Here is a 16,171-nt window from a genome sequence, read left to right on the forward strand (position 1 = left end):
GTGGAGCAGAAGACCACCACACCCTTGTGGTCAAGGCCAGAGTCCTCCAGGGCGGAGCGGAAGACCACCACAACTGTGTAGTCAGGGCAAGCGCCCCCCAGGGCGGAGCAGAAAACCACCACGTCCGTGTGGTCAGAGCGGAAGCCCCCCAGGGCGGAGCAGAAGACCACCACGTCCGTGTGGTCAGAGCGGAAGGCCCCCGAGTGACTTGACCTGACTCAGAAAGGTCCACGATGACTAGCCTTGTCTCTGGAAAGTCCATGGTACCTAGCCCTGGCTCTGGAAGGCCATCGGTGACTGGCCCTGACTCTGGAGGGTCATCGGTGACTGGCCCTGACTCTGGAGAGTCATCGGTGACTGGCCCTGACTCTGGAGGGTCATCGGTGACTGGCCCTGACTCTGGAGGGTCATCTGTGACTAGCCCTGACTTTGGAAGGTCATCGGTGACTAGCCCTGACTCTGGAGGGTCATCGGTGACTAGCCCTGAATCTGGAGGGTCCACAAGCACCTGACTAGCCTCTGGGAGGTCAACCGGAACCTCACTCAACTCTGAAAATTCAACAATCACCTGGAGGGTCCACTGGGACCTGACTCGACTCTGGAGAGTCCACTGGGACCTGACTCGACTCTGGAGGGTCAACTGGAACCTGACTCGACTCTGGAAGGTCAACAGGAACTAGCCCTGACTTTAGATGGTCGACGGTGACTAACCCTGACTCAGGAGGGTCCATGAACACCTGACTCGACTCTGGAGGGTCAACCGGGAACTGACTCAACTCTGGAAAGTCAATGGGCACCTGACATTGAATTTTGACTGCCTGTGGAGACGTGAGATGCCTCGGCTTCGGGCACCGCCTCTGGAACGGCCTCGGGTGCGGTCTCGGGCACCGCCTCGGCCTCCTGAATGGCATCGGTCACCGCCTCGACCTCCGGAACGGCATCGGTCACCGCCTCGGCCTCCGGAACGGCATCGGTCACCGCCTCGGCCTCCGGAACGGCATCGGTCACCGCCTCGGCATCGGTCACCGCCTCGGGGACGGCCACGGCCTGCTCGGGAACGTCCTCCTGGACGGCAGCGGCCCGCTCGGGAACGTCCTCCTAAACGGCAGCGGCCCACTCGGGAACGTTCTCCGGGCTTTGAGGAACAGTAGGCGCCTGTCTCCTCCTCCTCCGCCCTCTATGATGGTGAGTCGGTGGCACCTTGTCTGGAGACTCAGGTGTTGAGTCGGCCATCTTGTGCTGTGGCTCTAAGCTGGCAGCCATCTTGTGCTGTGGCGCTGGGCTGGCAGCCATCTTGTGCTGTGGCGCTGGGCTGGCAGCCATCTTGAGCTGTGGCGCTGGGCTGGAGGCCATTTTGTGCTGTGGTTCTAGCTCAGCAGCCCTGACGTGAACCATCTTGGGAACATCTAGGATCCTTGATAGCATCTCGAAGTAATCGAGAAGGGTGTCAACGGCCATCCTGGGCGTTGGTGCTGAGCTGGCAGCCATCTTGCACTGTGGGGTGAGGCTGGCTTCCATCTTGCCTCGTGGTGCGGGGTTGGTGGTCATGCACCACGCGGCGCTGGGTTGGCGGCCATTCTGGCTGAATTTCCTCTCGCCCACCTCCTCCACGGCGACCTCCCCTGGTCCCGCGAAACACGACCAAGCGGGTTCCCTCAAAGCGATCGCCTCTCTCCCGCTCGGTGGCTGGGGAAGAAGCGTCAACCGACATAACGCTGGATCTCTGTGTGATGGTCACGTACGGTGTTACAAGAAACAAGGGAGAGATCCAAATGCAGGTACGAAGTTTATTGAGGGGCAATCCAAAAGAGGTAAACAGTCCAGGCAGGGTCAAAACCAGAATATCCAATAACATACAAGAACATACAGACAGAGCAGACTCAGGGAAGTATCACGCAAACGACAAGGACTCCGTGACTAAGACTCAGACAGACCAGGTATAAATACACAAAAGGATAATGGGGAAACAGGAGACAGGTGGGGAACAATCAATTAACTAAACAAGGAGGAAGGTGACCAAATAAGGAGACAGGAAGTGATAATATGATAAACACCGTGGGAACTGAGAACACCTAGTGAAAACCCAGGGAACACAACCCAGACACTGTGACATATACATTTGACTGGTAAATGAATGATAAATAACTATATTAAAACTTGTTTTGAAAAATTTCTTTGTCACTTTTAATATTGATTTTAAAATCGATTTGAATCATAAATCTGATTTTTTTTTCTGAAAAAATCTGGGATTTTTTTTAGACCATATGCTATTGCCCAGCTCTAAAAGCAAGTAAAGAATGCTCCCTTTAAAATCACTTAAGTTGTAAATTAAAGTTCTTTTTTTACATTGTGTGCATTTTGTTGATTATAATGAGAGAACTTGAGCTTAATTGTGAGGGCATTTTATTAATCCATCCATTCTTTAGAGTTTCAAAGATTTAGCTAAATCGTGCAGGTTTAATTTATTCGTTTATTCTTATTGTATTTTTCTAGTGCTCAAATAAATCATTTATATGATGTCTAAGTTTCTGTCTAGTGTTTTATAATTGAAAAAAACTATGCAGTGGTATGTTTACTGACTAAATAGTTTGTAGAAGCCTTCAATACTATTGGGAAATATATTTTCTTATATTTGGGGGGTGGGGGGGTGAGAAAAATCTCAGAAAAATATTTGCAGGAGTCTCATTTTTCATGATATTTTATTCAGATTTGAAACAGAAACTCATGAGACATGTGGCTTTCAACCCATTACTTTTCTAGATTGCTCCAGGACTCATTTCATGTATTTTTATATAAAATAAAAAATATTTAAGAGTGGTAAAAAAAATTCAAGGCACTTCAGTGTCTATTACTTTTAATATTTTTGAGCATTATCAAATCTGGTTGATAAAAAGTGAAGCCCAAAGGGTCTTCTTTCTAAAGACACCACAATTATGTTTGTAACACACTGACGTAGGAAACTATTACAATTATAAGTTAGTTAGAGCACTTTCAGCTGTGAGTCCCGTAATGGGGGGTGCTGGCTAACAGGTTAATAATGGGAACGAAATTATACAGTGCCTCATGTTTTACTAAACATGCAACAATTTCTTAATCAGTGTACAGACAAATGTCTTTTTCCCAAGAAGTTATCTGTCAAAATAAAGGCGGGTAATGAATAACAAAAATGGATGTTGTTTTATTAAAGGAATTTTAAAATATAAATTAAAATATTGGCCTAATATATGAAAATATTGACATTTTGCATATTAATCCATGTAGCCTACCCCCCTAAAATAGGCTACCACTTTTAATGCTCCGATGCAAAGTAAACCACAATTTCTTTTGAATAATATAGCACATAATTCATATAATATAAATAATACTGCACACCTTTTAAATGTGTCAAATCTAAAATATGGTTTAATACCTAGTAGTTTAGAGAAAATATAAGCACAGGTTCAGGCACAGGCTTGACATTTATTCTGCTTGAATTTGTTTTAAGAAATGCACATAACTTCATAAGTACCAAACTTTCATTTGTGAATATTAAATTTATGAAATATTTAAACTATAGTGTTTTTCTTTCATTTTCCCTGACCGAAGCGATCAAATGTAACACATCAGGAGGCAAAACTGACGTCTATTTGCGAAAATGTGCTTAGATGCGCTTGTTTGATAACTTGTGATTAAAGTGCCACTCAGCGGTCAAAAGCTGCAAATGCACTTTACAGACGCCGCGGTGGCGGTACGTGCGGCGGTAAAACTGGCATTTTAGATGTCTATCTACTGTATAGTCCGGAAAATACTGTACTTTTTTTTTCCTTATATATGTACACACACAATTAATAAATCAAGGGGCAGTTTGTTTAGAATTTTTCCCCCACACTGAAAATGATATAGTTTAGCAATGTTAGGTAAATAATGGTCAATTTGTAATGTTTACAAAATTCATGGAACTGATGAAAAAATATTCTGAATAGTACTGTAAAATGAATAACTGCATACAAAATAAAATTTCTATAAATATATAAAAAGTACACACGTTTATTTTAGTTACGACTTTTATTTTAGATGCAATTCTGCACCATATATTAATGAGTTTATGGGTAGGAGTAAAAAAAAATATCATTACTACTTTAAAACAATAAGTGATTTCACAGATGAAAGAGAAAAAGGAGACATTAATCATTTACCAGTTACCTAAATTTTCAATGCAATCACATAACTACAGGATTCACGACTGCTTTTAAAAACATGAATTCGCTTTCTGTTTTATGTACTAGCACTCGGTTTCCGCTGTGCAGGTAACATTACTGATATGCCTCAGTGCTTTTATAATTCGCATCATAGACCTGTCTACTCCAAGCGCCAAAACAAAATTTAAAAAAAGTTATTGCAGGCAGCTTCTTAATTTCATCTTCCCACTGTGTCATACACCGTGGGTGTGGTAAATTTTTACCATCACTGTGTTTAATAGTGTTTTGTGTGCGCCCACCATATCGCTTCTGAGCTTTTTACCATCTGGCTAGCAAAACGGAAGATTAACAATTTATCAGGAAATAAGTCATCGTATTTAATTCCACGTTGCAAAATAAGGTGGATAAAAGATGGGACACTTCCTTGTATGACTGTTTCTTACAATGAGAGATCCCCAGAAAGGAATACCAGCATAGACGAAGATGGGATCAGTGTAAACTTTAGCCACAATGCCAAACAGCAGAGTCAGCAAACCGATCATAATCTGGACCGTCTGTGAGGGACAAAAAGAACGCAGAAAGTGTGAGTACAACAAGAGAGTCTTTCATAAATTTCATAAATATACAATATGCATTTATGGCAGCTGTAGTTACTGACTAATGAATGTACCAAAAAAATATATTTACAATATATTATTATATATAAAAAAATATATATATATATATATATATATATATATATATATATATATATATATATATATATATATATATGTTTATGAGACATTTCTCACCCCAAGGGCTTTCGGTTGTCCTTTCAGAAATGCCTGAAGTCCATGAAGAGATGAAGCTCCCGTCATCTGTTGTACATAAACAGGCGCAGGAGCATTTGTCTCCGTCGTCACCGGAGCTGTTTGTGTTACTGGTTGAAACTGGATGACGAGTGTTGAAGAGTTCATGGGTAAGACTGTGTGGGACATCCTGGTTTCTAAAACTGACCTGTTCAAAATCATAGTAAATCAAAACATATAAATGATATTCTAATCAGGATCACTTCCGTCAAGTATATTTATGACAATTATATTGCATACAGTTAGTGTTGGCGGTATGGTTATGTTCTGGACAACACTCCACACGCCGGTCCATGCAGCCATGATTGGACAGAGCGGGGAGAGCAGCAAGACAAACACCATTGGTGTACAGAACAGAACCATTATATGCATACATAATTACAATTCACAATTACATGGGAGAAGTTTTTTCAGGAGGCCTTTGTTCACCCCCCGGAGTCATGTGAGACACTTTTTTTTAATGGAAGAGCCTGAAAGATCAGACAATTTATAATATAACTGACTAAATTTCAGTGTCATATACACCTAGGATGCCTCGGGGTGAGTAAAACGCAGCCTAATTAAAATTTTTGGGTAAACTAACCCTTTAAAAGCGCACCTTACTGACATCATGGATGGCCTAAGGTTGAATAAATTATTATTATTATTTTTTTGGGGGGGTAAACTATCCCTTTAAGGGCACTGAGTGTCTGCCTGAGACAGTCACAATTCCCACAATACAGTGACAGTAAACTTCTGCATTCTGTCTCTTATGTGTCAGTTTAGTATTTACATCATCTGCTTTATTTCACAAATAGAGTGAGTTTTGAGCTAAAACATTGTGTATTAATCTCATACTATCACATATTGATACATGAAATAGATGAGCGCTGACTTTCTAAAAAACCCTGTGTGGAATAAAAAATTAATAAAATGTTAAATCTAAGTTCCAATATAATAGCATATAAACTGAAAAAGTTTTGAGGTACATTAAGAGGTAAAAAAGGATCATAGCCCAGGTGTCTGAGATAATGACCTTCTGTCTTTGTACTTTTCCCTGCCATTTTGCTTTTTAAGACAGATTGAATTTGCACCTATGCATTTGAATGACATTGTTATGTTGATGAGATCAAGGCTGGGAAAATGTCAGTGTCTGGAATTTTCCAGATTCCATTTACTTGCTTTGTTTAAATTGTCTCCACCTCTACTGTAGATATCCCTCCCCCTTGAAATGTAAATAAACTACAATGTATTAAAGGGTTAGTTGATCCAAAAATAAAAATTATGTCATTAATGACTTACCCTCATGTCGTTCCAAACCCGTGAGACCTCCGTTTATCTTCAGAATACAGTTTAAATTTTAAATTTAGTCCGAGAGCTCTCAGTCCCTCCATTGAAGCTGTGTGTACGATATACTGTCCATGTCCAGAAAGGTAAGAAAAACATCATCAAAGTAGTCCATGTGACATCAGAGGGTCAGTTAGAATAGACCCGGAAGAGAAGACAATGCTGAATAAGGGGTCGGTCACATATCACGCCTAAAAACGCGTGGAAAACGCTAGTCGCACCGCTTTCTCCTTCTTTCCAAAGCGCTCGGGCAGTTGCGCCCCTGAGTCGTCTGCCTTTGCTAAGCAACCATGACGTGCACTCTCCATGAAGACGCAGAAATTTCAGCAAAGGATAAATGGATTTGCAGCTATAAAAATCGCTTGCAGTAGCTCTGCTACTAAATTTATTTCAAATATCCATATACAGCTATGTTCACCTGTTCCTTCATCTTGGCTGAGCTTTCAATGCTGTTATGGGAAACGATGAAGCTGAATGGTTAGTTCTTGTCACATGACTCGCGGTATTCTGAAAAGTTGAGATGTTTTTAACTTGATTCGGTGCGGGCGCGCCTGGAAAAAACAGGTGCGTCGCACTGCGTGCGTGTCGCAACCACGTCGCTTCCATTATGAGCGTGCATACCGCGCACCTACATTGGAAATACCTAACTTGTGCGCGCAAAAGACGCGACATGTGAACAGCCCCTAAAGTTGTCATTTTTGTTGTTTTGGACCAAAATGTTTTTTTCGATGCTTCAAAATATTCTAACTGACCCTCTGATGTCACAAGGACTACTTTGATGATGTTTTTCTTTGGAACGACATGAGTCATTAATGACATAATTAAAATTTTGGTGTGAACTAACCCTAGTTAGATAGAACTAAGGACTAGTTCGATTTTTTATGACGCCACGCAGATCTTTCTCCATACAGAATTATTCTGAAGATTACCCAATAGTCTCCTGGTCTTCGTTTCAGATTTTCCAACACCTGCAGGGATTGAGGCATGTGAACCAGGATCACGAAGCCCAGAGAGTCTCTATTACTGACAGTCCATTTCTGATTTAATTGTTGTTTGTTTTGTCATATTTCAGTGCTTTCCTTGCTGATGTGTAAAAAAATGTTTTTTTATTTTTGGTTATTTTATATGCTTTGTTGGTGGTTTATGACATTCTCTCTGTACATGACTGTGGGGACGAGTAGTTCTGTGGTATTTGGAATTCCTTATTAATTTCAAAAAGAAATAGTCACATTGATGTTCAATTAACATGTTTCATTTTAAAATATAAAGAAATTGTTACACTTAAGTGTTTTTAGGTGTAATATTTATGTAAATGCTAGGAACGGAAAAAATTACATTTCCAAATAATGACCTTGAATCATAATTAATTTGAATTCGCAGAATAATAGATAGAGTTTCTGATGAATCGCCCCTGACTCCTCGAGTAAACACCTTTCAGCTAGAAGTATACCAAACTTACAAACACGCACTAAAATCATCACATTTAAATGATAGCATCATATAAGTTATGGGTAGGACATACTTACCGATAAATAAGACAGAAGTTGTATGCTTTGGTTTATAGCGTTCAGAAATGAAGTCTTATCACACATAGAACTCAAACTTTTAGTTTCAGTTTAAATCTTAAACACCTATAAATCAGAGAGAGAGAAAAAGAGAGAGAGAGAGAGAGAGAGAGAGAGTTGCGACAGGGAAATGCGCAATCATCACGTGGACTTCTAATAGTTCCACAAAGTTCACAGCAGACAAAGAATGCATTGAGTTATAGAGATAGAACTGTGATTAAATTATTTATTGACATTACTTCTAAAATACATCGACATGTATGCGTTTCAGTGGGGTTTTTTTAAAGATAAATGACGTTAATATCTGAGGATTAATGTGTTAAACTTTTGCTGCTTGCCTTGTTAACATATTTTAAAATTAAGTTACCTGGGTTAAAGATGCTGTGTTTGCTGATGTTTTGAAATAGTTGGTTATGTTAGTGTGTTGTCTTAAAAATTACATTTATATAAAATGTATATTTTTTAATGTTTTAGATTTTTGTTTACTTCATAATTATTTATTGTAACTTAAAACATACTTTTTACTATTAATCATATATTTTATGTATGTTGATACTTATTTACAGCAATGGATTCATTCATTTATAATAAACTGAAAAGCATGTTGTCCTTCTTTAGTCTACTCTACACCAGGGGTTCCCAAAGTAGGGGTGAAATCAAACCACAAAGAGAAATCTAATTTCCTGTAATCAAATAACTTTTTAAAGCATTATAAATCGGCTGTTCCCACCCAACTCATTAGGTAAGATTAATGTTGAAATGTAAGTAATGACTAAATTATAATAAAATAATGTTGTTGTTAAACTGTTGTGTTCCTTTTTGTTGTCATGAATGTGCACTGTTGGGAAAACGTTTGTATAGTTTATCCACCTCAGAGGAAAGTGGGTGTTACGAGTTGGAACTGTTAGTTTGAGGGTCGCGGGCTGAAAAGTTTGGGAACCCCTGCTCTGCACCATAGTTTATTATGCTGTATGGGAATGCTCCAGTCACTCGCAGAATTAATGTAAGGTTTTCCTGCTGACATGGAGAGAGAGAAAAAAAGATGCAAGTTTTATTAAATTCACCTTTATTTGTATAGCATATTTTATTATACATACTGTTTCATAGAAGCTTTACAGAAAATGTATGTTTTTATGTTATAAATAAGTTATGTTAAAGAATTAGTTCACTTTCAAATTATAATTCTCTAGTAATTTACTCACCACCATGTCATCCAAAATATTTACGTCTTTCTTTCTTCAGTCAAAAATAAATTAAGGCTTTTGACGAAAACATTCCAGGATTTTTCTCCTAATAGTGGACTTCAATGCTACCAAACAGTTTAAATTACAGTTTCAGAGCAGTTTCAAAGGGCACTACCCAATACCAGACGTGGAAAAATGGTCTTGTTTAGCGAAAAGATCAGTCATTTTCTTAAAAAATATATATATATATATATATATATTTTATATGCACCTTGCACTCCTCTGGGATGTGCCTCCATGACTTCACATGAGTAATTCATCTTTAAAACAAATCAACAGCAAAAAGACTTCTTTATGAAGCATGGCTATCATTACATTAGACCAGTGCAGCTACAACTGTCTAAAACAAAATGCTGACAAGATCAGACCTCTGCTGAGACTGGAGTGAAGAATTAGCACTGAGAAGGCATGGATACCGTTATTTTGGAGCCTGACCTTATTGAATATGCATTTGAAAGAGCTTCCCTTTCAGACGCAAAATTTACGGGAGGAGACTATTCAATGGAATGGGATTTACTAACGTTTGTGCTCGTCAAATTACTTACATTAACGCCCCAAAAAACGCCCCTTTGGCCATATCAATGTAATGTGGCTTTTAAAATGTTATTCTGTATTAACGACTATGCTATGCTTGGCTATGCGATGCTTGGTACATTGTGTTGGTTGATATGTAAATTATACTGTGCCTGTGTTCTTTAACATGTTTACAGTATATCTTCAGAAGAGGCGTCCGGTTTCAGTATGTAGTGAGAGTTTGCACCTTGTCTGTGCTCCAATCCTTGATAAAGTGTCTTAAGTGATATTAGGGAGCAGAGTGAAAGCAGGAATGTGCAAGACTAATAAACCTGGCAGTGCTTAAAAACAAGTAGGATCTTGTAAAGAATTTGAGGTATCTGACATGGGGGCGGCAGCAACGGCTCCTTTAACACATAGCAGCTCGTGTCAGAGCTTGAGAAATCAAAGCAAAGTTTAACAGAGGAATTTACCACTTTTCTGAAGCCTTCCCTGTTTCCTTTACAAACATCATTGGATAATATTCACGGCACTTTGGCCTCTCATACCACCACTATTTCTGAGTTGGAAAAGGCCCTTATTGATAGCAGGATTACGGAGTTGGGGAATGAAGTCACTTCATTAAAGGCCAAATTAACAGCATGCTGCTAAATGCTTAAAAATTTAATTAAATGCTGCTGTAGACAATTTAGTGTCCCGAACAAAGCGACATGATCTATGGGTGGTAGGCCCTCCAAAGGGGATTGAGGACAGAAATCAAAGAGAAATCATGATTGACTATTTCTTTAAAGGGTCATGAAACCCTGGACAACTTTTTCTGAGCTTTTACCAGAGGTGTATGTGTTGCTCATCATAGAACACAATGTTAGCATTTGTTAATTTAAATTGTTTAAACGATGCTTGATTTAAACTATTTAACCAGCTCAACTGGTACTCAGGGTCCCAAAGCATGCCAAGAAAATATCCCACACACCATTATCACAACCAGACTGAACCTCGCATACAAAGTCAAAGTCACCATTATTTATATAGCGCTTTAAACAAAATACATTGCGTCAAAACAACTGAACAACATTCATTAGGAAAACAGTGTCAATAATGCAAAAATGATAGTTAAAGGCAGTTCATCATTGAATTCAGTTATGACCTCTGTTCAGTTAAATAGTGTCTGTGCATTTATTTGCAATCAAGTCAACGATATCGCTGTAGATGAAGTGTCCCCAACTAAGCAAGCCAGAGGCGACGGCGGCAAGGAACCGAAACTCCATCGGTGACAGAATGGAGAAAAAAACCTTGGGAGAAACCAGGCTCAGTTGGGGGGCCAGTTCTCCTCTGACCAGACGAAACCAGTAGTTCAATTCCAGGCTGCAGCAAAGTCAGATTGTGCAGAAGAATCATCTGTTTCCTGTGGTCTTGTCCTGGTGCTCTTCTGAGACAAGGTCTTTACAGGGGATCTGTATCTGGGGCTCTAGTTGTCCTGGTCTCCGCTGTCTTTAAGGGATGTAGAGGTCCTTTCTAGGTGCTGATCCACCATCTGGTCTGGATACGTACCTGATCCGGGTGACTGCAGTGACCCTCTGATCTGGACACAGACTGGATCTGGTGGCCACGGTGACCTCGGAACAAGAGAGAAACAGACAAATATCAGCGTAGATGCCATTCTTCTAATGATGTAGCAAGTACATAGGGTGTTATGGGAAGTGTTTCCGGTTCCGGTTTACCTAATTAATGCAGCCTAAAAATCCTTTAACGGATTTGGATAATAAAAGCATATTAGTATGTTATGTGTATGCCAGGTAAAAGAGATGGGTCTTTAATCTAGATTTAAACTGCAAGAGTGTGTCTGCCTCCTGAACAATGTTAGGTGGGTTATTCCAGAGTTTAGGCGCCAAATAGGAAAAGGATCTGCCGCCCGCAGTTGATTTTGATATTCTAGGTATTATTAAATTGCCTGAGTTTTGAGAACGTAGCGGACGTAGAGGATTATAATGTAAAAGGAGCTCATTCAAATACTGAGGTGCTAAACCATTCAGGGCTTTATAGGTAATAAGCAATATTTTAAAATCTATACGATGCTTGATAGGGAGCCAGTGCAGTGTTGACAGGACCGGGCTAATATGGTCATACTTCCTGGTTCTATTAAGAACTCTTGCTGCTGCATTTTGGACTAGATGTAGTTTGTTTACTAAGCGTGCAGAACAACCACCCAATAAAGCATTACAATAATCTAACCTTGAGGTCATAAAAGCATGGATTAACATTTCTGCATTGACATTGAGAGCATAGGCCGTAATTTAGATATATTTTTGAGATGGAAAAATGCAGTTTTACAAATGCTAGAAACGTGGCTTTCTAAGGAAAGATTGCGATCAAATAGCACACCTAGGTTCCTAACTGATGACGAAGAATTGACAGAGCAACCATCAAGTCTTAGACAGTGTTCTAGGTTATTACAAGCGGAGTTTTTAGGTCCTATAATTAACACCTCTGTTTTTTTCAGAATTTACCAGTAAGAAATTACTTGTCATCCAGTTTTTTATATCGACTATGCAATCCATTAGTTTTTCAAATTGGTGTGTTTCACCGGGCTGCGAAGAAATATAGAGTTGAGTATCATCAGCATAACAGTGAAAGCTAACACCATGTTTCCTGATGATATCTCCCAAGGGTAACATATAAAGCGTGAAGAGTAGCGGCCCTAGTACTGAGCCTTGAGGTACTCCATACTGCACTTGTGATCGATAGGATACATCTTCATTCACTGCTACGAACTGATGGCGGTCATATAAGTACGATTTAAACCATGCTAATGCACTTCCACTGATGCCAACAAAGTGTTTAAGTCTATGCAAAAGAATGTTGTAGTCAATTGTGTCAAACGCAGCACTAAGATCCAATAAAACTAATAGAGAGATACACCCACGATTAGATGATAAGAGCAGATCATTTGTAACTCTAAGGAGAGCAGTCTCAGTACTATGATACGGTCTAAATCCTGACTGGAAATCCTCACATATACCATTTTTCTCTAAGAAGGAATATAATTGTGAGGATACCACCTTTTTTTAGTATCTTGGACAGAAAAGGGAGATTCGAGATGGTCTATAATTAACTAGTTCTTTGGGGTCAAGCTGTGGTTTTTTGATGAGAGGCTTAATAACAGCCAGTTTGAAGGTTTTGGGGACATATCCTAATGACAATGAGGAATTAATAATAGTCAGAAGAGGATCTATGACTTCTGGAAGCACCTCTTTTAGGAGCTTAGATGGTATAGGGTCTAACATACATGTTGTTGGTTTAGATGATTTAACAAGTTTATACAATTCTTCCTCTCCTATAGTAGAGAATGAGTGGAACTGTTCCTCAGGGGGTCTATAGTGCACTGTCTGATGTGATACTGTAGCTGACGGCTGAATGGTTGCAATTTTATCTCTAATAGTATCAATTTTAGAAGTAAAGTAGTTCATTAAGTCATTACTGCTGTGATGTTGGGAAATGTCAACACTTGTTGAGGTTTTATTTTTCGTTAATTTAGCCACTGTATTGAATAAATACCTGGGGTTATGTTTGTTTTCTTCTAAAAGAGAAGAAAAGTAATCGGATCTAGCAGTTTTTAATGCTTTTCTGTAGGATATGTTACTTTCCCGCCAAGCAATACGAAATACCTCTAGTTTTGTTTTTCTCCAGCTGCGCTCCATTTTTCGGGCTGCTCTCTTTAGGGTGCGAGTATGCTCATTAACCATGGTGTCAAACTGTTTTCCTTAACCTTCCTTAAGCGTAAAGGAGCAACTGTATTTAAAGTGATAGAAAAGAGAGAGTCCATAGTTTCTGTTACATCATCAAGTAGTTCTGAGGTTTTGGATATGCTAAGGAATTTGGATACATCAGGAAGATAACTTAAAAAGCATTTTTTTGTGTTAGAAGTGATGGTTCTTCCATACTTGTAACAAGAAGTAGGATTTACAATTTTGGCTATATGAAGTTTGCACAGAACTAAATAATGATCTGAGATATCATCACTTGGCTGAATAATTTCAACACCATCAACATCAATTCCATGTGACAGTATTAAATCTAGAGTATGATTTCGACAATGAGTAGGTCCTGAAACGTGTTGTCTAACACCAATAGAGTTCAGAATGTCTATAAATGCTGATCCCAATGCATCTTTTTCATTATCAACATGGATATTAAAATCACCAACTATTAAGACTTTATCTGCAGCCAGAACTAACTCGGATGTAAAATCACCAAACTCTTTAATAAAGTCTGTATGGTGCCCTGGTGGCCTGTATACAGTAGCCAGTACAAACATAACAGGGGATTTATCATTAACATTTGTTTCTCTGGATAATGTTATATGACGCACCATTACTTCAAACGAGTTATACTTGAAGCCTGCTCTCTGAGAGATCCTGAAAACGTTTTTATAAATTGAAGCAACATCTCCACCTTTGCCTTTTAGACGCGGCTCATGTTTATAACAGTAATCTTGGGGGGTGGACTCATTTAAAATAATGTAATCATCAGGTTTTAGCCAGGTTTCTGTCAAACAGAGTACATCTATATTATGATCAGTGATCATATTATTTACAAAAGGTGTTTTCGTAGAAAGGGATCTGATATTCAATAAGCCAAGCTTTATCATTTGTTTATCCATATTGCTTCTGTTTTTGATTTGTTGAACCTCAATTAAATTGATAATCTTAACTTGGTTTGGACGTTTTTTGTTTTTTCTAGTTCGGGGAACAGACACAGTCTCTATAGTGTGATATCTAGGTGAAAAAGTCTCTATGTGCTGAGAATTAACTGACCTCTGTGACGGGAGGCAGCTAGCAGACGGTCGGTTTAGCCAGTCTGTCTGCTTCCTGACCTGGGCCCCAGTTAGTCAAGTATAAACACTAAGACTATTTGCCAAATTTCTAGAGAGAAGAGTGGCGCCATCCCAGGAGGGATGAAGACCATCTCTTTTAAGCAGGTCAGGTCTGCCCCAAAAGCTCGTCCAATTGTCTATGAAACCTATGTTATTCTGTGGGCACCACTTAGACATCCAGCCATTGAGTGATGACAATCTGCTATGCATCTCATCACCACGGTAAGCAGGGAGGGGACCAGAGCATATTACAGTGTCTGACATCGTGCTTGCAAGTTCACACACCTCTTTAATGTTATTTTTAGTGATCTCCGACTGGCGAAGTCGAACATCATTAGCGCCGGCATGAATAACAATCTTACTGTATTTACGTTTAGCATTAGCCAGCACTTTTAAATTTGCCAAGATGTCAGGCGCTCTGGCTCCCGGTAAACATTTGACTATGGTGGCTGGTGTCTCTATATTCACGTTCCGTACAATAGAATCACCAATAACTAGAGCACTTCATCAGGTTTCTCAGTGGGTGCATCACTGAGTGGGGAGAACCTGTTTAATGTTTTGATCGGAACAGAAGAGCGGTGTTTTGACCTGCGACTACGCTGCCTCACCGTCACCCAGTTGCCCTGCTGCAAGGGCTCTGTTTCCGGAACCGCACAATGTACAGGAATCCCTGAGCTAGACGCATCCAAAGCCATATCTAGAGCCCTAACATTTTTACTGTCCTCAATTAAAGTTTGAATGCGTGTCTCTAATTCTGAAATCTTCTCTGTCAGCCTAACTATTTCCCTGCATTTATCACATGTGAATCCCTCATCAGCGAAAGAGATAGATAAACTGTACATGTGGCAAGAGGTGCAAGACACAATGACAGGAGAAGCCATTACTCACCGTGCTTGATGAAACTTCTTACTGCTGTTGTATGATAAACTTGTGAAAAACTGGAGCGAGAGGAGAAAAGAATACAGTGATAGGTTCGAATTAAAACGCTAATGACAAGCTAACGAGTGCTAACGCTTTGCAGGTGTACTGCACTCACGGAAATAAAATAAAAGTGAACGATCAAAGTTAATCTGATAAGATTGATCGATAATATCAGAAATATGGTGTGAATTACCACTTTAAAAAACAGAGAGTGATAGTAAGATAAAGATTCTAGAGAAAAAATAAAATAAAAACAGCTACACGGAGCTACGATTTGCTACAGAAGGCCAACAGGAAGTAGAGAAAACACTGTCCAACAAGGCAGGTTGGATCCATTGGTGCCAAATTCTGACCACAACATTTGAACCTCACAACAGAAATCAAGACCCATCAGACCAGGCCACCTTTTTAAAGTCCTCTTATTTTTATTGGGTCACATTCCTGTTCCTTCACTTCATCTATTACATAAAGGTCTATTATAGACATTACACTGCACATTACACATTAAAATCACAAGTCTTTTTTAAATGGTTGTTAGGTTTTTGTAACATTCTCTTTCTTAACAGTAATCCTAGTAAAATGAGACAACCCACAAAAAAGGTCATTCTCCACCTCGTATATTTTGGGTGTACGTGGTTAATAACGCAATCCCATTTTTGGTTTTTAACTATGTCTACATCATTCCAAAGCCCCCCCCCCA

The 16,171-nt window shown here is 39.5% G+C and overlaps 1 protein-coding gene across 1 annotated transcript in view; it reads right to left on the reverse strand.

Annotated features, from left to right (window-relative positions):
• LOC132106143 (membrane-spanning 4-domains subfamily A member 15-like) overlaps positions 1–16,171 on the reverse strand; it is a 106,442-nt gene that overhangs the window by 19,227 nt on the left and 71,044 nt on the right. Inside the window, exons 2-3 of the mRNA XM_059511796.1 lie at positions 4,973–5,177; positions 4,622–4,732 (exon numbers count right to left, since the gene is read on the reverse strand). Coding sequence (XP_059367779.1) covers positions 4,622–4,732; positions 4,973–5,158 — 297 coding nt within the window. The 5' untranslated portion in view covers positions 5,159–5,177. The remainder of the gene's footprint in view (positions 1–4,621; positions 4,733–4,972; positions 5,178–16,171) is intronic.

Source organism: Carassius carassius, chromosome 26, assembly GCF_963082965.1.
Source record: "Carassius carassius chromosome 26, fCarCar2.1, whole genome shotgun sequence".
Taxonomy (NCBI): domain Eukaryota; kingdom Metazoa; phylum Chordata; class Actinopteri; order Cypriniformes; family Cyprinidae; genus Carassius; species Carassius carassius.